Source organism: Micropterus dolomieu, linkage group LG06 (assembly GCF_021292245.1).
Source record: "Micropterus dolomieu isolate WLL.071019.BEF.003 ecotype Adirondacks linkage group LG06, ASM2129224v1, whole genome shotgun sequence".
NCBI classification, from domain to species: Eukaryota; Metazoa; Chordata; class Actinopteri; order Centrarchiformes; family Centrarchidae; genus Micropterus; species Micropterus dolomieu.
Genome location: NC_060155.1, coordinates 2,762,125 through 2,788,542, shown reverse-complemented (window position 1 = coordinate 2,788,542; position 26,418 = coordinate 2,762,125). Strand labels below are relative to the sequence as shown.

At 39.8% G+C, this 26,418-nt stretch overlaps 2 protein-coding genes across 2 annotated transcripts in view; one reads left to right on the top strand and one right to left on the bottom strand.

Moving 5' to 3' along the window:
- Positions 1-1,391: 1,391 nt before the first annotated feature.
- Positions 1,392-7,101, bottom strand: rnf182 (ring finger protein 182). The gene is made up of 3 exons (XM_046052654.1): positions 6,840-7,101; positions 5,529-5,625; positions 1,392-3,107 (listed from the first exon to the last, which is right to left on the bottom strand). The coding sequence occupies exon 3, from the start codon at positions 2,699-2,701 to the stop codon at positions 1,835-1,837; it is 867 nt and encodes a 288-aa protein (XP_045908610.1). The 5' UTR covers positions 2,702-3,107; positions 5,529-5,625; positions 6,840-7,101; the 3' UTR covers positions 1,392-1,834.
- The window catches only part of retreg1 (reticulophagy regulator 1), a 29,388-nt gene continuing 9,739 nt past the window's right edge, over positions 6,770-26,418 (top strand). Inside the window, exons 1-3 of the mRNA XM_046052653.1 lie at positions 6,770-7,184; positions 8,509-8,615; positions 12,354-12,384. Of these exons, the coding sequence (XP_045908609.1) occupies positions 6,988-7,184; positions 8,509-8,615; positions 12,354-12,384 (335 nt within the window). The 5' untranslated portion in view covers positions 6,770-6,987. The remainder of the gene's footprint in view (positions 7,185-8,508; positions 8,616-12,353; positions 12,385-26,418) is intronic.

Genomic DNA, 26,418 nt, shown 5'->3' with positions numbered 1-26,418 from the left:
CACAGACAAACTGGGGCAGGAGGTGTGGGGAGCTGTCACAGCACCATCTGGTGGTTCAGGCTTGACCTCACCACAGAGAATGAGATAAGAGTGATAAACAATACACTGCAGTGTAGACAGAACTCAACATAATAAAGAATCCAAAGAAGAAATATGCTTTAATTTATTTCAGTTTTTTTCTCTCCTTGTAATTTTCATTCATACAGACCTTTTTCTTCTGCTCCTGCTTCTTATAGAATAACTTCTGAAGGCAATTTCAGATTTCTGTTAATTAGAATAATTTCGGCTGCCCAGCTTTTCACCAGAACCAGTAGTCTTGATTTATCACACCTGTTTTAGCCTCCTAACACTGCTGACTGCTGGCGTCTTTTAGAATAGATTTTAAGATATTATTGTTTTCTTTAAAGGCTCTTCAATGCTTTGCAAACTTTCATACACTGTATACTTAGTTTGATCTAAAGTCTTTCCTGTGTTCCAGAGGCCCGACTTAAAGCTATACAGGATTGTTTGCTGTCAGGACCCCTGTGTATCTGGAATAACTTGTCTGAGGAAATAAGGCTGGATGATTTAGTGTCATCTTTTAATTCGCCTTAAACATACCTTTGTCAAAGAACATTTCCTGATTTTACTAGAACTTTTTTAGTTGTCTTGAATTGTCTTTTTTATCTATATTTTTCAGTATTATCTCTTTTACCTATTTGCAACTTCCATCCATTGTCAACCGCTTATCCTGCGTACAGGGTCGCGGGGCAACAGTAATCCCCCCAAAACTAAATATATTCACAAAGTGAATAGCTTGCAAAAGATAAATCTAATTTATTTTATGCAAATATGTGCAATGTTTGATTTGGGGGAACCAACTGATTTTTTTTTCATCCACACAATCAACTGGAACATTCTGTAGGAGTGACTAATGCTAATTTCTGGCTGCCACGGGTTGAACATGGGTGAGCATGAATGTAATTTACTTTTCCTGACCCCCATGGCTGCACCTGGTACATTTTGTGAGAGCAAATTAGCTGTAGTGGTGTCAAGAGCCCCTCCAAAATACAAACAAACTAAAAAATCCCAAATTCCCTAAATTTACAAATCACGACATAAAGAACAAAACATTTGAGAAAAGTTGATGGACTTCCGCTCTACCAGCGAACCCTCCTAGAAGCAAGAAATGTAAAAAGGGCCTCTGTAGCTTTAACAAAAATTATCTTTAGCGGGCTTTAACTGGTAACCATTTTATTTCAGGATCAAACTATTGTATATCCTGTTGTTGACTCCCCCCTGTAATTCTGTCATGGTGAGAAAATATATGATATCCCTTTTTTGGTGGATAGAAGGTGTTCAGTACTGTTCATGGTGATTTCAAGAACTGTCAGGACTTTGTGATGTTAAAGTTCATGTTTGATGCATTTGATGCTGGGACACAATCTGAAAAGGCTGAGCACCACTATTAGTTAACAAATTAGAGCCAGAGGTGTCAGAGAGTTATTAATAACACCTTCATGTTTCTCTCTAACACAAACTAACAGCAAATTCCACCAGAATTGGCATTACACTTTTAGCTAAATCTGACACTTTGAGCTCTAATAGGTAATTACTTGGCTACCAAGCTAAAGAAAGCACACATTAACATGTATAATAATCAAAACCCCCAAACTGTGAGCTCCATTTGTAATGTGCATAATGTTCTTGCTCTCTTCTTCAGTAAAAAGGAACATTTTTTCTCCTATTAAAGCGTTCACATGGTCAGTTACACAGTAACATCCCCATTAGTGAATTCTGGAGATCCATTGTCAAGCACATTCAAAGCAAACCATTGCCCATTCATCTGGTCCCATTATGGCGGTATGCAGTCCCACAACTCATGGCAGATACACTGGCAGAACCCATAGACCATGATCATGACGAGGCTGGCAGGAACCAGGCTCACTAGCAGCACCCCGAGAATTGTCCTCTGCATGATGAGCAGGTAAACCCCCATGGGCAGAGAGCTGAAGTACAGCAGCCCCAGCACCCACACCAGCGCCCGGGCCGAGGTCTGGCACAGGAGAGCTGCACAGTTCCACACCGTCCACCTCTGCGTGATAGATGTCATGGAGTCTAGACTGGATGAGCGGTATCCCCGATTTGATGTGTGGGATCCACTTGGCTGGTAGTAGAGATAGTGGTCTTGGATGGATGCAGGCACCGGGGGAGGCTCCATGATGGTAATAACCACAAAGTTAGGGGAGCCACGGATGGAGGAGTAGCTGGTGGAGGAAGAAGTGGAGGAAGAGGAGGAGGAGGAAGGGGATGTCACAGGTGGGTTGCTACCCATCAGTGAGCTCAGGCGCCTGGGGCTGAGGAGCAGCTCTGTGGCCGCCTCCTGGTGAAAGTGGAAATTCCTCTGATTTCTGCTTTGGACGGCCAGCGCCGCCACCAGATTGCAGTCATCTGGCAGGCTGCTCACCGCCTCTCCTGGCAGTTTGGTAAGGTAGCGGCAGAAGGGGCACACAACAGCGTTAGGAGGTGACTCACCCAAGTCCAGAATCTTAGTGAGGCATTTGGCGCACAGACGGTGGCAGCACTCGAGCACCTTCGGCCTGCGACTCCCAAGGTTGTACACACAGTAGCAGATCTTACACTCTAGCTCCTCTGTGCTCAATATGTCCACGTGGCCACAACCACCTCCACCATCCTCTGTGCTTTGCAGCTCAATCATCATCCTACACCCAAACTCTATCCTGCCTCGAGATCAAAAGAAAAATCCAACCAAAAGCTCGGGTCCAGGCTCGGCACCAAGCGAATGTTTCCCACATATGGAGACGGTGACAACGGTCCACTCTACTGAAGGTCTAGGGTTCATTGTGGCTGTCCAGCAGGCTTCTGCTGTGTATGTGTGAGTTTGTGTGTGTGTGTGTGTGTGTGTGTGAGAGAGAGAGAGAGAGAGAGAGAGAGAGAGAGAGAGAGAGAGCGAGAGAGAGAGATTTAGGAGTTGATGTGGGAAGTCCCTCGTTGAGTTCTGGCCTCTGGGGTTTGCCTGCTTCTGAGCAGTTGGAGTAACGGTGCTTCGTTTGGGGCCAAAAAGCCTTTCATGGGCCACACGAAAAAAAGAGAGAAAATGAGAGAGACTGAAAGAAAGAGAGAGGGAGAGAGATAACTGTTAACACAGCATTAGAAGAGAACAAACAGAGGCAAAGGGACAACAAAGCAAAGCCTGTACAAACCAGAACTGGAATTTTCGAGCCTGATCTTTTGTTGCTCTTGTGAAATTCAGTCCAATTAGTGGCTCACACACACACACACACACAGACACACACACACACACACACACACACACACACACACACACACACAGACACACACACACACACACACACACACACACACTCTCTATTAATGGTGTGTGGGTGTGCATGCACAACATGATGATAATGTTTAAGTTTGTATACAAACTTGTGTGTAAATCAGTGTGTATTTTTTACTATATGTGTATGAGTTTCTCTGTGTGTAAATGCTCAACACACATGAATGAATGGGTGCAACGTGTGTGTGTGTTTGTGTGTGTGTGTGTGTGTGTGTGTGTGTGTGTGTGTGAATGTGTTTTATATCCCTCTGTCAGAAGATCTTTCTTCATAAAACATTTATTTCTAAAGATAAATACATTTAACTATGCCTATTTTGCCATACATTTTTTAACAATATGGGACTTCCTGTACAATTCTGTATTTTTTATAATACATGTAGTACAATCAAAAGATATCAAAAGAGTCATCCCAACATTTTCAAACTCTCAATTATAACTGTGGAAATTTGACAGGGTCGTGAAAGGTATTTCTGGTACTTTTCCAAACCTGTTGAAAACTCATCGACCTCCTTGTGATCCACCTACTGAGAGGCCATTATCATGGAGACTGTCTTCACCAGAGAAACAGCAGCATGGGTTGTTTTTTCGTGGTTTCGTGGCAATCTTTCCCAAACCTTAACCAGAATCTCTAGTTGCGTAAACTTAACCAAACCCTAACACATGGGTCATTTTGAAACTGTTATATGTATACACAGTCCGTGTATACATGTTTTATCGTTTATGTATGAGGGCTTGTTATTTTCACGGTTGATTCCTGTGTTTTGTTCAGTGTTGTCAGTGCCTGTGTTGGATTTGTGAACTTTTTTTGTATGGATTCATAAAGAACCACATCTGTTCACATGAAAACTAATAGACTTTTTATCCATAACATATGAATGAAAGATTTGCTATTCATAGCATTTGCTGTCACACCAACCCGGTTAAGCTTTGGGTCAGTTAAGCTGCCAGTACACTACATCAGAGCTGCTTGTTAGACGGTTGAATAGCGGAATTAGTCGGAAACTCTGCATCTCATACCTTTCCCATGACGGATTTGGGGGAAGAGTGCAGCTGTGTCCAAGAATTTCAATAACTTTCCTAAGCTGACAATCAAACTTAACTGGCCAGTTATAGATGTATAGATCAATAGATGTGTGTATGTGTTGGAATCTGCTTTGAGGAGAGTAGCTTGGTGGACTGGCGTGGAGTAAAGGAGTTGCCCCACCACTGGAGAGTGGAGCTGGTCATTGTTGGAGATCACGGTTTGGCACTGAGCTCTGGTCTTGATTCGGATCCAGAACAGTGCAGGCGGCAATGTAAAATGGGTCATCAACTCTTTGTAGTTCTTAGCTTCCCCGTTACTCCCCTAGACGAGTTCATTCTGACTCTGTCATGTGTGGCGAGTGGCCCAGTCTGTTATCTGTCATACAGCATCTCCCTCACACAGGCTGGATCCATCGAGCTATTATTTTGTTTGTCTCATTAATCATTTGGTCTATAAACTGTCAAAGAAAACGGCAACTGCCCATAACAAGTCACAATACTGTTATGCGACAACCTCACTGTTTATGACTAAATTAATTTTATGGTTTCTGTGACTGCAGGTATGTTTGTGTTTATGGTAAGACCATTATGGTGTTTTTATACTGCAAATTTAATTGAAATATAATAAAAATTGGCACATGCAAAATGCCAGGTTTGTGTTCAAAATGATGCATACTTTAGTACTTGGCTTCAGTTGTTATAGTGTGTGCAGGCTGACCAGACAATCTTGTGAAAAATGCTGACACGGCATTGGTCACTGCTCCTGCCTGACACATCCTGTGTAGCAGTTGTGTACTCTGTCCTGCATTGTGTGACGAATCAGGCACAATCACTTTTTGGCTCCAACCAGCCGTTTCTTCTACCAACAGAATGATATTCGGTCTCTCACAGCCAACTTTGCTTGATTGTTGCTTCATGAGAAATCCCAGGAGTGAAACTTCACAAACAACAGTTAGCTCAATTATTTCTTTGTTAAAGACATTGATAACGTGGTGAACTCAACAAATGGCTGTACAATACAGTAACATAAATGTAGTATATTGGTAAATGCATAATTACAGTATTATTAAAATATTTTTTATATATTCATATTTGATTTGTTAATTCTATTTAAAGCTTTTTTGACCACTAGGGGGCAGAATAACAAACAGTCCTTAGTTACCATTATGATGCCATCTTGGTGTCATATTAACGTCCATCTGATGAATGTGAGGGCAGTATCCACTGACTTGTAAGCTGTGGTTTGGTCTCCATAAAATCTGGAGAAAAATATCTATTAGCTATTTGTCTTTCTTCAATAGCTAGTCCTCAATTTTGTCTGTCTGCTGTTTTGTGCTAAGCAAAAGTATGAGCTAAAAGACACTAAATCACATGGAGCATAATCATTTGATTCATTGGTTAATTAATATGCGTCCATAATATTAATTCTAGTATTCATTTACTTCTTTCCATATTTTACACAGCTAGACTGTAATATGTATTGATAACAGTATAACACAAATAAAGTCACACTGATCGAAAAACAAACACACACACACACACACACACACACACACACACACACACACACACACACACACACACACACACACACACACACACACTCCTGACATCAATGTCCTGAACCAAAACAAAACAAGCAGAAGTCTGGAGCGGCTTCAAGAAAAAACACAACACAAAACAGGAAGTGTGGCGATTCTGTCTTTCACAATAAAAGACCATAACAGTTACTGAAATTATATACAATGAAATTCCAGCAGTTACCATTCCCCTTTAGGTGTAGCCTATACTTTACCTGGGTGTCAACCAGACTTGGACTTAAAAACAAACACTGCAGAGCATTTATGACCTAAAGACTGATAGTGAGCTTCAAGTCACATTTACAAATTATATGTCAGTCATCACGCCATTACAAAGTTAATAAATTTTTACAATGTTGTACTTTAGAATTCAGAAAAAGTTTACCATATTCTTTAACAAAACACATATTTAATGTCTTCATATTTATATTTCTTTCAGACACTTAACCCTTAGTTGCTCCAGAGGTGTGCGACCTCTGACATATATATAGCAATTGTAAGTCACTTTGGATAAAAGTGTCTGCTAAATGAATAAAATGTAATGTAATGTAGCCTAATGATAACCCTAAAAAGGTAAAACTATCCAGTATTTTACAAGAAGTAAAGTCAGAAAAATAAATATGATTTTGTGTGAAAGAAATACATTTTTATTTCCTTCTATCCCATTTATCATATTGTAGGCTAACCCCCCAGACCCTAACCCCTTTCATGAGTCCCTTCCACTGCAGGGCTACTGCTTTCCTGTCCACTGCCTACTTCAAGTTATCATTCCAACTTTAAATTTAAAAAATGCATTATGTTTATACCTCTAACTCTCTAATTTAGGTTCACATTTTAACGCTATAGTTATACCTAAGTAAGCACATAACAGTGTCCTTTATTGTCCAACTTACACAGCCCACTTTTCGTTCCAAACGCGGGGACGTTTATTTTGAAAACCCAACACCGGAACCGCTATCGTAAACCATCCGGTTATCTTGATACCGATCTCTGCTGGAGGAGCGGAGCGGCAGAGCGGAGGGGCCCTGTGGTCGTTTTCCAATGCTGGGGAGCCGGGAAACAGGAACCGAGGGCGGCGGGGAGGCGGCTGCCGGGCCGCCGGGGCCGCTGGGCCGGGCACACCGAGGGGAGGAGACGCCTCCCGGCCGACTTGGGTATCGTCTCACCGGCCTGGTCAACTGGAAGCAGAGACCGTGCAGGACTTCAGCCCTGTTTGCTGCAGCCAACACGATGATCTGGTAGGCATCATGACGCAGGGATATCAGCACACAGACTCCCTTTCTGGTTACACTGAGCTCCTGTTAATTAGAGGAAATATAATTAGGACTTCCCAAACCTCAGTAAAACATCACTATATTTATATGGATTGAATTAAGTTTACATTATCTTTATTTCTTTAAATCCCATTTTCCTTCAGAATTACTATAATAGGCTGCTTCAATAATAAATAAGGGCAAACAGTATTCTTTATATGGTGTTTCTATAATATTCCTATGACATTGAAAATCATAGGTTTGTATTGTTTAATGTGTTTGTTTGAAATTGTTTTATACATTTCTTATAGTTTCTTATATTATATTTAATTCTCAGTGCCATAGCCAGGATTTTATTAGCCCCCCCTCCTCTAAAGTCCTCCTGCTCCCAAAAACGCAATAAATACGACAAAATAGTTTTAGATGTTGTCATTATTTGGATTTATTTGTATTTATTTACTTTATTTAGTTTAGATGCCTAAGTTATATATTTCTCCACACTGCCAGTAATAAAATGTAATAGTGGGAAGATACTTAAAAATAATCAAATTAGTCAAATTAAAATGTGTTGAGTCTAAAAACACTGGAATCTGACTATAAAATATTCACTATTTGTTTGTCTTTTAAATACTGGAGTGTGTAAACTCCCTCAGGCTGCTATTCCCAGAAATAATAGAGGACATGACCTCAGTGTCCTCGGTGGTAGCTGTGGTATATTACATTATTTCTTTGTGACAGTGCCTCAGCAAGGAATTTAGAAATACTGTGATCAATCAATCAGTTCATTTAATACAAATGACATATATAGACATAGACTTTGTGTATTTTGGAAACTCCTCAGTTTAAACCCCTCAAAACCTCAGAGACAACAAAGGGGATGTCCTTGCCATACCAAATGTTTTTGTAAAATTACTATCCCAGTATTACTACAGTACTTCTCCATGAAGTACGCAAAGGGAAATAATGTGCCAATAAAGGGTCTTTTGTATCACAAGAAAGGTCTTTGTGATCCCACATCATTCTGATACTGACAGGTTGTTATGAGTAAGTAAATAAGAAAATTCTAGAAATCATAGTATAAGATGTTGAGAGAAATTAGTCAGTCAACACAGTTCCTTCATTGCTACAAGCATCCCACAGCAATGACAAACTCTAAAACCAGATTATTAAAATCTAAAAAGAATTTTGGCTGCTTCAGCTTCACAAATATCAGCGTTAGCCTTCGCCACATCAGCGGATCAACGTCACTGATGCGACATGATGCAGGGGTGTCTGATGCAAGGGAAACCTTTGTTTTGTTTCTCTGCAGGTTTGTGGCCTTCAGCCCTCTCCGAGCCTACAGCCTCGTGGCCGCCCTGCTGGCTCTGCTGGTCGTCACGGTGACCACCAGAGACATCGCTCGGTCCAGATCCACAGGTGACACGAAAAACACCTTCTTAGACATGCCGGGGGCAGGGCAGTAAAACTCATTAAATGCAAATCAACTTCAAAATATGAAACATTTGTAATGTCGTGGATAATGAATTTTCCTGAAAAAAGAAACTATTAGTTCATCGACAGGAAATGAATCAGACACTATTTTAATAATTGATTAGTTCTTTGAGTCATTTTTCAAGCAAAAGAGCCAAACATTGTCTCGTTTCAGCTTCTTAAATGTGATCATTTGCTTCTTCTCTTTATCTTATGTGATAGTGCACACTGAACTGAATATCTTTGAGTTTTGGTTGAACAAAAATATATATTTGAATACCTTTGGCTTTATACACTTTATAGACCAAATGATTAATTGATTAAATTAGAAAATAACAGGCAGATAATGACAATAATCATTATTTGCAACTTTAGTTTTTAAAACATTAGGTACAGTAGTGCAGGAACTGTTCTGTACCTGAAGGAACAAATAGTATTTGTCAAAGGACACAAACAGCTTAAAAGATAATTGCGGCTCATCACAGCTTGGGTTTTCTTTTTGTAGTTTTGACCATAATTCTTATCAGTAGGCTAATTGTACTCACCAAGTTATGAGATAAAATCTGGGAACAAGGTCGCATTGTTAAAAAGAAGTCCTACTGGTTTGAAACAACCAGACTCGTTTTATAACCAGGAACAAGACCTTATGCCCATTTCTTTACTTACGTACTACAGATTAATCAGTTATGAAAATATTGTCTAACTGAATAACACTGCCAGCAGTTCATCCAGCTCACATTCTCAGATGATTTCACCCGGATGGCGACTCATTAGCCTGATGAGTCTGAGATGAGGATGAGACACACATGGTCTCTCATCGGTTGCTCACCATTGCACTCCGATTTAGACGCATGTATCCGTAATATCAGTGATGTTTTCATAAGCAAAATGAAAATGTGTGAGGTGTCTTCCATTTTGACCTTGGGACTTCCAGCCCATACTGATGGCAGATGTTCCTGTACACTATGACGGCTACCTGGTTATGGCGTTCCATGTACGCACTTCTTACCTGCTTCTTACACCCTGCTGTTATGTGCTGTACTGTCTCTGGGGCTTCCTTGCACAGTCTGCACCTGGGGTCCTGCCTGGTGTGGTAGACCCCAGCCTCTATTGATCTTGTACTGAGTGCCTGTTCTTGTTCCGCCATGATTAGTGCTTCTGTGCTGTCCTTTAGTCCAGCCTTTTCCAGCCACTGGTAGGATTTCTTGATATCAGCCACTTCTTCTATTTGTCTGTGGTACATGCCGTGCAGCGGCTTGTCCTTCCATGAAGGTTCTTCATCTTCCTTGTCCTCACCTTCTCCTTTCTGCTGCCTGAGGTATTCACTAAGCCCTTCATCTTTGGGGGCCATCTTCCTGATGTACTCCTGGATCTTCGGCGTTTCATCCTGGACAGTGGTCTTGACACTCACTTGCCCTCGGCCTCCCTCGCTACGCTTGATGTACAGTCTCAGGGTGCTGGATTTGGGGTGAAACCCTCCATGCATTGTGAGGACCTTTCTTGTCTTGATGTCAGTAGCATCTATTTCCTCCCTTGGCCAGTTTATTATACCAGCAGGGTATCTGATGACTGGCAGGGCGTATGTGTTGATGGCTCGGATCTTGTTCTTCCCATTCAGCTGACTTTTTAGGACCTGACTTACTCTCTGTAGGTATTTGGCTGTGGCGGACTTCCTTGCTGCCTCTTCATGGTTTCTGTTAGCCTGCGCCACCCCAAGGTAATTGTAGCTGTCCTGAACATCTGAAATGTGGCCTTCTGGTAGTTCAATCCCCTCGGTTCTGATCATCTTCCTTCTTTTTGATACCATGCGACCACACTTGTCCAGTCCGAACGACATTCCAATGTCGTTGCTGTAGATCCTGGTAGTGTGGATCAGTGAGTCGATGTCTCGCTCATTTCTGGCATACAGCTTGATGTCATCCATGTAGAGGAGGTGACTGATGGTTGTTCCACTTCGGAACAGGTATCCGTAGCCAGTCTTTGTGATGATCTGGCTGAGGGGGTTCAGGCTTATGCAGAACAGCAGCGGGGATAGTGCATCACCTTAGTACATGCCGCACTTGATGGTGACTTGTGCAATTGGCTTTGAGTTGGCTTCCAGACTTGTTTTCCACAGCCCCAACTGAGTTCCTCACGAAGGCTATTAGTGTCTTGTTGATCTTGTACATTTCCAAGCATTCCAGTATCCATGTATGTGGCATTGAGTCGTAGGCTTTCTTGTAGTCAATCCAGTCTGCCTGCTCTTGCAGTCTCGAGTGACTGCTCTATCAACCAGTAGCTGGTGCTTGGCTCCCCTGGTATTACTGCCCATTCCCTTCTGGGCCCTGTCCATATATTGAGCCATGTGCCTATTAATCTTAGCCGCTATGATGCCTGACAGGAGCTTCCATGTTGTGCAGAGGCAGGTTATTGGTCGGTAGTTGGATGAGTACTGTTCCCTTCTGGGGGTCCTTCATGATCAGGACTGTCCGTCCTTGGGTTAACCATTCTGGGTGGGTCCCATCCATCAGCAGTTGGCTCATTTGTGCTGCCAGGCATTAGTTTCTTCAGCCAGTAGGTGTGGATCATGTCAGGGCCTGGTGCTGTCCAGCTCTTCATACCTGCCACTCTATCTTGGATGTCTGCCGTTGTAATGGTTACTGGATCTTGTTCTGGGAGATTGCTGTGATCTGTTCTTAGATCCACTAGCCACTGAGCATTGCTGTTGTTGAATGCCTCTTTCTCCCATATGTTCTTCCAGTTCACTTTAACAATTACAGATATACACTCAAAGATGTGTGTGTGTGTGTGTGTGTGTGTGTGTGTATATATACTGTATGTATATGTATATATATATATAGTGTATATATATAACAGTAAAAGGGGCTGGTAACCTCAAACATAATTTGGTAAAGAATGATGCTCTATGATATAAGAGGCACAAAGCAACTGAGCAGATCAGATAACGTTGCAGCCACAGCTCTACGTCTAGCTTTAATCTACAGCATCTCAGCATGAGACATGTTTCTCTGCCGCATTTTGTCCTTCAGGCTGATAAGATATATTTCTACATAACAATCTTGTGCGTACTGTGCTATGAAGTACAAGATGCCTTCCTGTCCACATAATTTTGCTCAGGAGCTGTTTTTAATGGCTTAGTTCTAATGAAAGAAAATCTAAATGCTGCAGCAGACAATGGTAATTTAGACAATGCTTACAATTTTGTGTTTGTCCGTTTCCTGTTTTTACATGACAGTGACCTAATGTACTTTACTTTGTCAGTAATTGTAACATATCCTATGAAGGCACATTTTATAAAATTACAACTTCCTTTTTGTTGTCATTCATTATCTGTGTATACAGCTGTCTCCACCTACATCTGCTTACAGATGTAGTAAGTAGTGTGTTATAAACTGTTTTCACATAGTTATTTTCTGCTTGTAAATGCTAAATAGGGAGGGTTAAAGTAAAGTGAAATTGTAATTTGATCCAATGAAAATAAATCAATGGTAGATGCCAGTTGGCAATATTAGGAAAATGACAAAAGTGACAACTTTTCACCACAAATGCCAAAATGTTTCATTGGGAAAGTGTCCAATATAGAAAAAAATCTTTTATTAGCCATTTAACTCTCATTGTTATGGTATTTTCAAATTATATGACCTACTCAGCGATGCTGAATAATAGATATCTTCTCTTCCACAGGAGCTCACTTATGGCACAGCATGACTGCAAGGTAGGACCCTGAAGTGCATCTTAAGTGGATGTTTGTTTGTGTCTGTGTGTGTTAACTTATTATAGCTTTTATATATTTGTTGTTTGAGAAGTGTAGAGCAGTGAAGAGGAAGGAAATATCAAAAAACCCAGGGTTCTAAGCTTCAAATTAATTTCCTAATAGACACTGACTGTCATTGACTGACAGTTGAAACACTTGGATGGACAAGGAATTCTCTGGTTTGAGTCATCTGGGTTAAAGATGAAAAACTGTGAAAAAACTGTATCTGGGTTTTGTTGATAAAAAGTCAAAGGTACAAGCCCGTGGACATTAAAATGGACAGAAAAATTCCATTCTGTGCATTTCAGTAAGAAACATCCAGTCACTGAGCTCAAAAGTCTGTTAAATGTACCACAAACGGTAAGCTGAAGCTAAAGATTACGCTCCTGAGAGAGAGATTCTGGGTCAGTTTGGGATAAATTCAGCAGCTATGCTGCAGTGTTGGCAATACCTGCTGAGTTGTCTGGATATTGTAGTATTTTGAGCCTCTAAAACTGACGAAAAAAAACATGATTTCTCACAAACAATACTGATGCATATTAATAGTGAAAAATAAAAACACCTCTCTTCTCTTTGTTGCTTTATTAGCAAGTAAAGGTGTGGTTCTGTGGCCCCACCCACTCATGCTTAATATGAACAATGAGATTATTTTTGCCTTGAGATCAACTCTGGCTATGTGAAATGTTTCTTAAACTCTGATCCACTACATACTAGTGACTTTTAAATAAAAATTTTTTTTAAATTATTCCTCTAAATGTGAACCATGCCTTGCTGATACAGTCTACAGCTTCCTTCACTAGAAATGTGTGTCCTGTCAAACTGAACGCACAGATGTCTTGAACATACAATACAACATCCTCTCCGAGAGTACACTTATCTTAAAATCTACGGCTGCAGCCCAGCAGAGCTGATTGGTCACACATGACCGTCTAATCTAATCTTCAGACTCAACCATGTGACGGCTCTAACGCACAGTTTCAAGCCACAAATCACATACTCACCTTGTGATACAGTGTTAACCTGAAAGATTAGTCCATTATTAGGGAAACTGAAGGGGGAAAATAATAATTTGAGATTGTGAATAAAGTCGTAATATTAAAAGATTTTATTACTCTGTCAAAGTAAACAGGTGAGAGCAGTCTGTCAGTGCCAAGCCAAGTTTCACCAGTAAGCACTTTGTTAGCAAATTTTTAACATATTGAAATTAAAGAGGTGGTATTCTGCTTTTTGGCTTTTCCCCTCTCCTTTATTGAGTTATATATCTTTTTTGTGCATGTAACAGGTTTTCAAAGTGAAAAAGCCCAAAGTCCAGCCCAAAGTGAGTTCCCATCTCCCACAGAAAGCTCTGCTCTGAACCGCTTGAAAACAGCTCGTTTGTAGTCCTGCCGTTTCCCTTTCATCCCTGTGACAACACAGCATGAGAATAATACCAATTCTTAAAATCTGACACGTGATGTACGAATAACATGTCTTGAAGCAACAGCCAGAGCTATACGCCTGAGCCAAAGAGCGCAGTCAAGGCATCAAAAGTGATTAATCCCAGGGTGCTTTATGACTTTCTGAAAATGATATGACTCCAAATTGACCTGTCTACTGTATGCTGGGAATAAACGTTTCTGCTCTCTGTTGAGAGGCTAGTATCTCATTTACTGACACGCTCCACTACACTGACAGACACTTTCAGAGTGAGCGAAAAGATTAGGTAAGCGGTGCCCTACTTTTTGAACGAGGGCAGGGAAGACAATAACAAGACGTACATTAGCCAAACCAACCGCTATGTCTTCGTGCTTGATGAAAACACTTCCGATATATATCAAACTTTTGTGTGGCTTGCACACAACTTCCCCAGCTCGCGCACACACCTTTCCTTAATCTTTCCAGTGGGAAGCATTCTGGATCCCAAACAGAGCTTATTGTCTGTCCACAGACGGCTCCCCGGACACCTGTGGAAGAGCCTAGCGAGGGGGAACACAAGTGTCTAGCAAGTAAAAATAGAAACTCAGGAAATGCTATTATTTGCAATCCAATCTTATCTTAAGCTTGACTAACTATAACAGTATTTGTTCCGAAAGTGTCTCATCACACATTGTCTTTATTCTAGTCTAACTTTTATTATTGTAAACCTAATCTCTTTGTATTTTTTTTTTTAAGTTAATCTTAATGTTTTTGACTGTCAAAATACAGTAAGCCGTTGGAAACTTTGCATGGAACTATTGTCAAGGAGAATAGTCAATAAACAGTAATTAAACAGTCATTAGCTGTTGCCCTAGTTTATATAACTGTACATACTATGAGCAGTGCTGCGTTCATGCCTTTAAACAGCTCCCTCTTACCCAAACCATGGGACGTTTTGTTTAGAATTTATATTGAGTTTACAGCATGTAAAATAGATAGCTAGAAATATGTTGATGCCACGTGTGTTTGTACTTTTCAAACATAAAGATGCTTTTTATAAATAGGTTACATGGATCACTTATCTCTTCTGATTTAGTTTCACACATGCTGCAGCAGCTTGTATATATGTATGAACTGATTTTCAGTCCGATTGTTCCAAGTTTTTACTTTTTCTGTGTTAATTATGATGGATAACGTGTTTATACCATGAAACTGGGTATATAGGGAGCAGCTGTGGAGGTCAGCAGGTAGAGCGGTTGTCCACTAATCAGTCTGCAAGTCAAAGTGTCTTTGGGCAGGATATTGAATTCTAAATTGCTCCCGATGACTGTGCCATGTGAACTTGTGTTTCTGTTTCTCACCTTAGTCTCTGCCATCAGTGTATGAATGTGTGTGAATGGGTGAATGTGATGTTGTGTAAAGCTCTTTAAGTAGTTGGAACAGTAGAAAGGTACTATACAAGTACAATCCATTTACCGTTCATATATTTATCTGAATCCAAATATATTTAGCATCTACAAATGCTAAAAAAAAAACATTTTATAAGTGTGATTCATAATGGTGTTAGAAGTATAGCCCATGTTTCTTTCTGGATTTACACACATCATAATAATTTCTATGAGGATGTGACTGATTCACTGAGTCAGTTCGGTCAAAATCCGTACATTTGAACTTTTACCTCTTGGCGTGGCCTGAGCACAGTTTGTTCGGGTGACAATATGAAACTTTACAGTCCACACATAAGAGACTGTAGAGTAACGATGCAGGATCAAAATGCCAGTTATTTTATATAGTGTAATGTTTTGTTCATAAGCAGTTCTTTTCTGAAATACAAAAAAAATGTCTCGTCTTCAAGCTAGCTTACTAGATTCATACTAGCTTACTAGCTTGAAGACCAGAATAAGAGACTATATAAGTCTCGATTGTGTCTGTCTTTAAGCAAATATCGACAGGCATCTTTTATCTACTCCCCAAGTACCCTTATAATATTATATATTATATAATTATACCTAATCATTTTTGTAGGTAGGCTACTCCTTTAATTAAAGCTGATCTGTAATTTAGCTTACCAAGCTAGCCACAGCTGTAACTGTTTAATGAAGCTACAATTGGGATACCTTCTGTTTATGTATGTACCTTATGTATGTTTACTAGATTAATAACTACGTTGTACTTCCAATGAAAACATAAAGTGGACACTTTGTTTCTTCCTGACATGAAGCTCAATGTTACTAACTTGGCAGCTAGTCACTTTCCTCCACTTACACTCACTCATTTCTACAATACCTTTGGTCAAACTCTTGTTTATGGAATCATCGTTTTCTGATTTGTAATCACTACCACTGAACTTGTTTTCTAACACTGTTTCACAGTTGCTTCCAGTAAAAACTGTAAGGCATTCTACCGTTTAATAGAAATGTTTAGCTTGCTGTGTAGTTGTGCACCTACATGCATAGTGATGGGAGAAGAATTGTATCACACAAACCATATCTTATTGTGTAAAAACCTCTTTGTAATCATGTTTTGAGTATTTTCTTATAAGAACAGATACACAAAAACCTGATCAGTCACAATTTGATGTAAGTAAATGAATATGTTACTTTTGTGCTTCGTAAAACGGTCCCTGTTAACTTTGGCCGACAGTCTGGTTTGTGACTGAGTGGTGGAGGTGGTGGGGTGTGTAGTCACATGGTTCACACTCCTGCCCTCATTTTGAAAGTGATTGTGTGTGGTTGGGGTGGGGGTGGGGTGTTTGTCTGTTACGCGATGCAGCTGGCAGCCCTAAAGGCTCTGTGGGATTCAGCGGAGGTGTCAGGGATTTATGGGCGCCAGGCTGGATGCAACACATCTGAGTTATATAACTGATAGTTGGGTGAGTCCAGGTTAGGGACGACTCAAAGAGGTTTTCCGGGTAAAGACACACAAATCTTATGAGCCGGGACTCTATCTCACAACCATATCTATAGTCAGAGTTAGAATGCAATGTGGAAAACTGAACCAAAAATGCAGTCAGCAATGATAAGATCTGCAGCATGGTCTCCTCCCAGGTACATTCAGATGGAGGTTTGGCAAAATTCTTTTTAAGGGAAATGTAATGATGCTATGTCAAAATGACAAACAATTCCAGCTCAAGATCCATTTACAAGATTGAACTGGAGTTTGTCAGTGGATGAAGTTTCCTCAGTCATCATGGAGATGGATTTGTTGACTAGAGCTATGTTTTGGGCATTTCTGATTTTTATTGATAAGGTAGTAGCTACACCTGTACAATCTAATGCAATCTGTACAAACAGAACATTAAGACCCACCATAGTCTCTCCAAATCCTGTGGGAAACACTGAGTAACACTGATCCTGTGGGAAACACTGTGGGAGTAAAAAGCACATTTCGACTATTTAATGTATGCAATGGTAAAAAAATGGCAAAAATGTGAATGTACTTGTTTGGTATTCGGTATTCAGCAAAATCTTTCATTATATTCGGCTTCGGCCAAGAATTTTCATTTCGGTGCATCCCTATGCAGAACAGTTGGATTGCATTAGATCATACAGGTGCACCTAATAAAATGGCCACTAAGTTTAAAGTTGAGAGGCAGGCAGGAAATGTTGGGAAAAAGAGAGAGGTGGGTGACATGTACCCTGGTCATGGTCCCTGATCAGATTCAGACCGAGGATGTTAGGGTTTATGGGGCATGCACCTCAGCCCCTTTACCGCTGTGACACCCTGTAACTCATACAATCCTAAGTACCCTCCATTTATCTGGTTGATGTTTTTTTCTCGTGCTGAGGAAACAGTTTGATTCATTACAGGTTCCTTCTGTCCAAATTTGCATTTCTACCTCTAAATATCTCTCTTAACCCTCTGCTTCCCCCGCCCCCTCTGTCTCTGTGACATTTGGCCAGCAGGGTGGGATTGTGTTGTTGTCACCTGCTGTTGTCCGTCAGAGGTGTCTTGTGGGTAACTGTACATCAGGCTCTGAGCGAGTCTGAGGCAAAGGCTGGTGGGAGATTAGCTGCTGACCCAAAATGCGAGCTGACAGCTGGGATGTTTGAACCAACAGTGTCCCTTCCTGTTGTGAGTGTGTGTGTGGTTAATATAAATATAGTATATACAGTATTTATATAGAAGTACTTTATCATGTGGTAATCATTTCACCGGATGTTTTTATATCACTGGAAGTACCAGGACCAGATGTTTGGCATGACACAGAAATAAATCTTATCTCCCAGGATTTCTCCAAGTAACTACCTAGTGTAAATGTTTCCATCTCAATATTTGTACATCATCCTCCATATTTAGAAAATCAGTATCTCTTTTTATCATACTGAGAAAAGCATTACGCAGAACAAAGCATTTCACTGTCCTCAGTAAAGAGGGCAATATAAAACAAAATAAAAATGTCTTTGTCTGTTAAAAAACACATTGAACAGATCCACTGTACTTCCTTCAGACTGACAAACCATCCAGTTTCAACCATAAGTGGTTAATAACATCTCTGGGCACATAAAGATCTTTGCTTTTAAGATAAATTATACACAATTCAATTCAGTTTTATTTATATTGCGCAAATTACACAAGTTATCTCATTGCACTTGTTACACAACATTATTCTTTACTTACTATTTTCATATTTTATCATCATAAATGTAGTCAGTTTTGGTTGAGTCCACATATCATCAGCCTCATACTGAGCAAACACAGATTCTCTGAACAGACAAATATTGTACTTTTCCGTTAATGTTACTTTTTTTTGTCTATTATCTTTCTTTCCATAACTGAGCTAAACATATCTTACATATATACATATACTGTATATATATATATATATATATATATATACATATATATATATGTGTGTGTGTGTGTGGGAAAGAGAGCATTTATATTTATGGCTCCTTCAGAGTGAAATAACTTACCTTCAAACATACAATCCTCTATATCACTTCACATGTTTAAAATGGTTTGTCTTCTTATTTTGAGATAAAGTGTTCACGTTTCAGACAATTCACTAGATATTCAGTAGTCGTTATTCTCTATTATGTTTTGCTGGGCACATATTTGTTCTAGTTGTAGAGTGTCTGTTGAATTGTTGATTGTTGTTTTGTTTTTGACTTTACTATAATTATGTCTTTGATTCTTCTCTTGCTTAATGTGTTGTATTTTATGTTAGGACCCCCTTGAAAATGAGATGGTTCATCTCAAGGGGTTTATTCTATTTAATAAACTTGTTTATATATATATATATATATGTACAGACACTATTCTTTCTCTTTTGTTCCAGTAGTTTTTGTACATAACTAAACCTTAACCATATAAGTTTAATCACTTTTCTTTCTTACTTTTCTTATCATTTGTATCTGATTTTGGAGGCAGGTGATCAGATAAGAAAATGCTCATATTGTCCTCTGGAAGTATTTTGTTATATAAATTTGACTCGTTGGATTGTGAGTGACAGTGACCGAAATAAGTAACTAAAACATTACCACAACTTACTATTACTGCTACTATTTAAACTGCATCATTGAAAACGTATAGAGCATGACCATCATCTTTTACTGTGACTATGAAAAGACATGTCATTCTTACATGTCAACAAATGTCATGTGACTTTAAATGGATTTTGTTTTTGTTGCTTTGAGGAAAGACTCGCCTGGTGCTGTTTGTTACCACAACAAACATAATGTGTCTTAAGAGTTGTGAAACCTGAGCGCAGTATGTGGATGATTGCTGTGTGTGTGTGTGTGTGTGTGTGTGACTCAGCTGTTTCTCCATTAATGGAACTGATTCAGATGTGGGACATGAAGCAGTCTAGCCAATCAGATCACTTGAGAAAGAGAGGGTGTGCTGTAGAGCGAACCCTCTGATTGGACGGAGGCTGACTGGTGGGAAAACAACGCAACAAACCAGCCATGAGTGTTTCATCACAGTCAAATGATGTGATCACGTCACACGTAAACAAGAGTCATGGTGTCAAAATCTTTAAGTACTTGCACATTTATTACTCGCAAAGTTTTATTGTTGTAATATATGTAACAATATGACTCTTTAAAATTTGAATAATAAAGGTTCTAACCTTGTTATGCTAGCAATAATTATTAGAACATATACATACAAATATCTTTACATTGTAAGTTTCAACAAAATAAAGCCATACAACATGTAACTACTTATTCACTGAAATATAGTTTTAACTAATTAACATTTTAGTTTTAAAGCTTTAAATACAGTCTTATAAATATTTCAATCACGCTCATATCACTGCATCGTTCTGCTGTGGCCTTTCATTGAGCTGTTTTATATTCTGTTGTAATCCAATAAACACTTTTTATTTTATTCTTTTAGCATAATAATTTATTTTTTTCTGCATCTGAAAAACACTGACGCGTCACACTTGCTGTAATGTTTCATCCTAAGTAGACAGAATGACTAACTTGTCTATTGACCTAACCAGGTTCTGTACTGTGTATTGGCAACTGCTGACTGGAGTGGTGACGACAAATGATTTTGAAATATCAGCTAACCGTTTGGCTAGTTCTATATCAGTTTACCTACTGTTTTACCACAACATCTCTTATGTCCTGTTTACCATAAAACTAACCATCTGGACCATCTGTGCAGCAACTGAGAACTACAACTTTATTATGTGTAGTAACGTCCACCTACTGTACCATCATACTGTACCATCATCACGACTTAATCATGTCAATGATTCAAAATGTTTCAAATATTTTAGAAAATCTAGTACTTTTATTTTATTTTTGGTAGCAGGTTACTGCACTGGCAGACTTTTCACTTTTTAAGTAATTAAGTTAAGTTAAGTTAAGTCAGACAGAAAGTAGCTGATAAAATGGTTGATGATCTAAGCCAGGCTGAGATCATAAGCGAGAGTTCAAACAGTGAAGCTAACCAAAGCCTGCATGGAGGGTTCCAAAATTACGTCACAACCCTGAGACGCACATGAGAGATGTAACCGTATTGGTTAGATTATAAACTCTCAGTGAATCTAAAAAAAAACCTTTCAGCCATCAGTGATGCTGCGTTGGTGTTTGGCAGATGAGCCTTGTAGGTGGGCGGATTACACAGTGATGATCCGAGTCAGACCGACACACTGAGCCAGAAGACTTTTGTTGATGCAGCCGGTGCAGCCCTGCAGCTAGAATTGTTGTTTCTGCCGTTGCTCTACGTCATGAAACCATGTTTATGCTGTGCAGTAGACCCTGGTGCCAACAGGAAGTAGTCCTGTAGTAGTACCATTCAAACCCGCGGGGTGGCTTCATCCAGTAATATACTGTCTATGGGCCGAACAGGTGAGACACATCTCCTGATGACCCTGGCCTTAGCTCCGCCTACAGACACCCTGGAACACACAAACACCAAACCAACACAACCACAACGTTGTCACAAAGTAAACTATCTCTTGTTTTACAATGATACATGTAATGACCAACATGTGTACAACATAACATTTCCTTTCTTTTGTTGACTCATTTCTGATTTAACATTTTGGGAAATACTCTTATTGGCTGAGAGTTAAGAAGATAAATACCACTCGGATGTCTGTATGCTTAATATGAAGCTAGCGCTACTGCTAGGGGTCACAATCAAGACATAGTTAGAGCCCCACTGGACAGATGGATTTAGCTTTGCACACAGCCAGGACAGTGTTATGCTAAGCTAAATTAGTTGGGCTGCTGGCAGTAGCTTAACATTTGTCATACTGATATTAGAATGGTATTGGTCTCCTCATCTTACTCTCGCTAATCTAACGCTATTTCCCAAAATGTCAAACATTTCCTTCAAATAAACGTAGGATGTTTAGGAAATACTGTCTTCCACATTCAAACAACAGTGTGCCAGTCACACGGCTCGTCTGGCTGTTAGTGCCATGTCACTGACACAAGAGGAGGCGTGTTTGGGAGACTGATGGTGTTGGGTTGGTAGTGTTGGTGGTGGTGGAGGTTGTTGCTATTCCCCCCACCACCACTCCCCAATTCTCTGTCCTCCTGATGGCTGCCAGTTGGAATGTAGTGTGACCAAGTTATTTTTAGACAAGGCAGCTTGAAATACTCCAACCGGGGCTTCATTGAAGATAAACACAATCTCCTCTTGTGCCGTGCAGCACGTAAAACTTGACTTTGGCTTGAACCTGAGTTTGTGCTGGTGTTTTTTTTTTTTTTTTACTGCAAAGACAAGTTCTAGCTGTCTCTAGCTTCTTGTCTCATCTCGACTATCCAGTAATTGGCTGCCTTTAATTGTAAAGTCAAATCTTCTGAAGGTACCTGAAGCTCTTGAGATGTCTCCTGATGATCGTGGGGCTGGACTGAGGTATGAGTGGGGTTAAAGAGTAATGCTTGTTTCTTGTGTTTCTTGTATCCCATTTACTCACTCACCTCTTGTAGTATCATGCAGATGGTTTTGAAATTTAGGCCATGGAGATTTCTTCTCTGCCAAAACAATGGAGGTAAAGGGAAATTTGTTTGTGGTGCTTAAAGAATTGAACATTTTCAAACTCTGCACAGCAACACGTCTTTCTACAACAATGTCTCAGTTACCACTGCTTACTTTTAACTGAAGAAATAGCTCTGAAACGAGAAGTGGTAAGTGATAAAATGCTTCTCAGATTTTTGTTTGTTTTTGTTTTTGGTGAACTGGACCTTTAAGGCTTTTATGACCACAACTCATGACAAAGTTTTTTTTTCTTGCCATATTTAGGTCTCAATTTCAGTCTAACTAGATTAAGAACACGAACAACACAGTGTAGACGTACTTGGACAGCAGTACACATCATTGCGTCATTGCTCCCTATTTGTCCAAAACACTTGCGTCTTATATTACTTGTAGCTTTTGGCTTCGGTCTTGTACAGACATGCTGACTAACCTTCTGCAAAGGCATTAACGGTAAACTCGATCAGCTTGGACTTTTCTCACTCCATTAATGTCAGCTTAATGTATATGTGGCTGTATGCAGAACATAAACAGGTATTAGTTGTGTCAGAGTAAGGCATTCTGTGGTATACCCACACAGACAGGTGGGTAAACATATTTACACCCACCCCCACCCTTCCTAATCAGAAGTGAAGAGGTGGGATGTATTTGCTGCCATTCCTCGCATTGTTTGTCTCGCTCTATTTTTAAAGCGCCATCACCGGGCTTGTTAGAGGCTCAGACATGCTGCTCCCAGTGTTGTTTCAGAGATTACTGATGGGGTAAAAAGTGATATCTGCCCAACAGCTGCTCATGTGGTGCCGTCGCCCTCCTTCCCCACCTGGAGTAATCTGACGTGACAGGTTCTCTGTTAAAAGTTAGACATTTTTCTCCTTGACTGATCGATTGACACGACGGTGTAGGTCAGTGGTGGTCTGTAATGATCTGGAGCAAGTTATTTTTCTGAAGTTGTAAAATTCTTCTGGATTTAAATTAGTGAGATGTCATTCACTGAAAAATCTCTGTGGTCAGAGGCAGTGAAAAGGAGAGGGATTAGAATATATTTCCACTCTACACAACATTTAAATTTTAACAGATGTTAAAGTCCTTATTTCTTCCTTTCAGAAATAAAAAACTATTAACGATACAAAGAGATACAAAGTTCTAGTCAACAGTTTAGTCACAGAGATTCAGACAGTAGTTCGCTTTATGTTAACAGAGAATTCTCCCTGTTAGAACTAAACTTGCCATGGATTGAACTGAACAAGCAAACTTAACAATGGATGACATTTTAGATCATCTCGTAGGTCATACAGTTGTAATATTGCACTTATAATATTTACAGTCTAAAATAAATCCAGAAAAATGTAGGCTGTGTATTGTTCCTAATGTAATGTTAGTTAGCTAACGCTAGCTAACTTACTACTGAATATAATGTTATAAAGCCCTACTGTTCTGCTTTTTAATGATTGTAATAGCGAATAGCGCCCTACCCAGCTGTACAGGAACAGTGTTGATCCTTAGATATTGTTTCCTCTATGTCAGTAGTTAGGTAATATGGTGGTTCACTTTTACTCTGTTATTGGTAGGATTTAGCTTCTGTCTTTATTTTTTTCACATCAGTTTGAGTCTGTTTGACATCCTGAATACAGCCTTCAAATGCACAATTCAACTGCAAAACTTCCTGCTTCTTTCTGAGATCGCTTTTTTCCAAAAATTACACAATATTTTTCCAGCGAGTGCAGTAATAGAGAGTGGCAGCCCGTGATAAAAGTCCGACAGGTCCGACAGCAACAGTAACTAAGGGGGGTGGCTTAGCAAAGGGTCAGTTCCTTTAACATGAGTTTATACTGGTCCGTTTAGAGCCATAATGCATGATGAGATGTCCTTATGTAAGAAAAAGTAGATGTGAAGCATAATATTAGTGGCATTTCCTGTACAAAGTTTCTTGCTAACATCACATTAAGTTTGGCTAGCAAAACTAGTCAGCTGTGGAGTTCGGACAGTTTAAAAACTTAACAGGAAATGTCAAGATTTTAGATTTCATTTAGATGCAAAATGGCTTGCCCCCCTAGAGGATTGGGCGCTAAATTGACATTTCTGTATTCCCTTTAAACTGTTAAATATGGACTAATTTAAAAGTTGTTAAGGCATTTGACTGCAAAAAGGACGCTTTGGAAGTCATTTTAAATGGGGTTTTCTCATTTCTGAACATTGCCAAAATCTCCCCCATGGCATTGAACCCTGTCACCTCCAAGAGAAGAGTTTCTCTTCACGTTGGTGGGAAAACAAACTGTAACAAACTATTCTTCCAGGTGATCTGTGATGTGGTGAAATGTAATCTCTTACTTGTCCACAAATACTTGCATGTCTTTCCGGCAAGATGTCTGTCTTTCGCGGAACAGAGACATGCTCATCCTGTCCATCCCTTACTGCTTTTATTGCTTCACAGCATTGCTGTCACATGTTCAACCCGTCATGTTTCCCTGGAAATCAGCCTCCGACTTGGGCCATGTGCCTGGAAGCCGAGATGGGAGCAGCGGGTTGACCTTTCGTCATAAGAGATATGTGAGACCAGGCTGGATGTTTGGGTCAGGTGGGAGGGGTAGTGAGTGTAGATAGATACTGTAGCTTCTCTTGCTTGTTCTGTGCAGCCCAGCAGATATTAGGAGGGATTTTTATATATATAGGATAGTTTATATAGTTGATGTAATGTCTTTAAAACCATTACAGTGTTTTGGATTGAAGCTGGTAGCCTGTGTTTTCACTTCAAAAACACTTTTTACACATGTTAGGTGTGGTTTTATAGGGATAGCTAAATGAGTCAGTCAGTCCACCACTTTCATCTTTGGATTACCATAAAATTTGGTGAACACATTCAAGGTCCACAGAGTATGTATTGTAATAACTTTGTTGATACTTTGACTTGTCCTCTGACGCCATTAGCAGGTTAAACTTTTCACTTATCGAGTGAAATATCTTAACATCTACTAGATTGATTGGCACAAAATTACATTACAAATACAGACATCCATGTGGATCCAGAAAATGCACTATTTTGACTATTTTGATAATAAAAGATATTATGTAGTTATTATCTTGACATTATCTTTTTTTTCTCACAGGATAATAACTTGTTCCCACAAAACAATTATCTTGTTCCCACAAGATAATAACTTGTGTGCACAAGATAAAAAATTTATCTTATGGGACTTCAGGGGGTCTGTAGTCTCCAGAGGGCACTGCATGAAGTCTCAAAATGAGTCACTTAAGTCAGCATCAGTTGGGTCTAAAGTTGTGGTGGCGTGGAGTTAGAAAAACGTGAGCTTATGAGACCTCTGTAACCCGCTCCTCATTTCTGCTGCTGGCTTTAGCTACTTGAGGCTACATTTGCAAAGATTTGCAGTCAAGTTAATCGAGTCGAGATGCTTTGTGGGTAATGTCAGGATTTGACAAGGAAGAAGAATAAAAAATGATGACATCTCTGGTTCTGCTGCATTGAATGAAACTGTCCATTGTGAGTCTGACCAAATGTTTGCAATTGGTAGCCTGGTTGGCAAAAAAAGTGAAAAAGTTTAGTTTGGTGTCTGTAAGGCGTTGAGATAATTGTGGAGTGAAACAGCTGTGTGTGCAAAAGAAAACTGACCAGGGGAAGAGTATTTCTTAACAGGATTTCCATGATTCGCGGCTGCCAACAAATCCTAATTTGCAATACAGCGAATACCAAAACCTTTTCTTAAGAGCTGCCAGCAGGGATAAACCCCTGCAATGTGTCAGAAATGCCAAAATAAATTAGATTTGTGTAAATGAAGCACTTGTTACACAGTCATTTATTCACCATTTACACTGAATTCTATGTTAGGTGGCACTCAGAAAGAAGTACAGGTTTGGTTGTGTCTCTCAAATGAACTTTAATAAAAACTCACTGGGATCAAACCTGTGGCCTCTGGTCTATGATGGCTGTTGAACCACCATGTCACCATGAGCAGGGATGTTACAAGCTGCTTGTAAAGATTGACCTGCTGACCTGGTTGTATTCGATAAACTCCCCCTTCAACACTGTTTAAATTTGCTATATGGTACCAGGGTGACTTAGGTCAGGTCAGGCTTACTCAGTGCAGTTTGGCTTCATATTTTGGTGCCATTATAATTATTTTCCACGGACTAAAAACATTC

Coding starts and splice junctions, on each gene's coding strand:
- rnf182 (XM_046052654.1), bottom strand. CDS start 2,701: ATGATGATTGAGCTGCAAAGCACAGAGGATGGTGGAGGTGGTTGTGGC.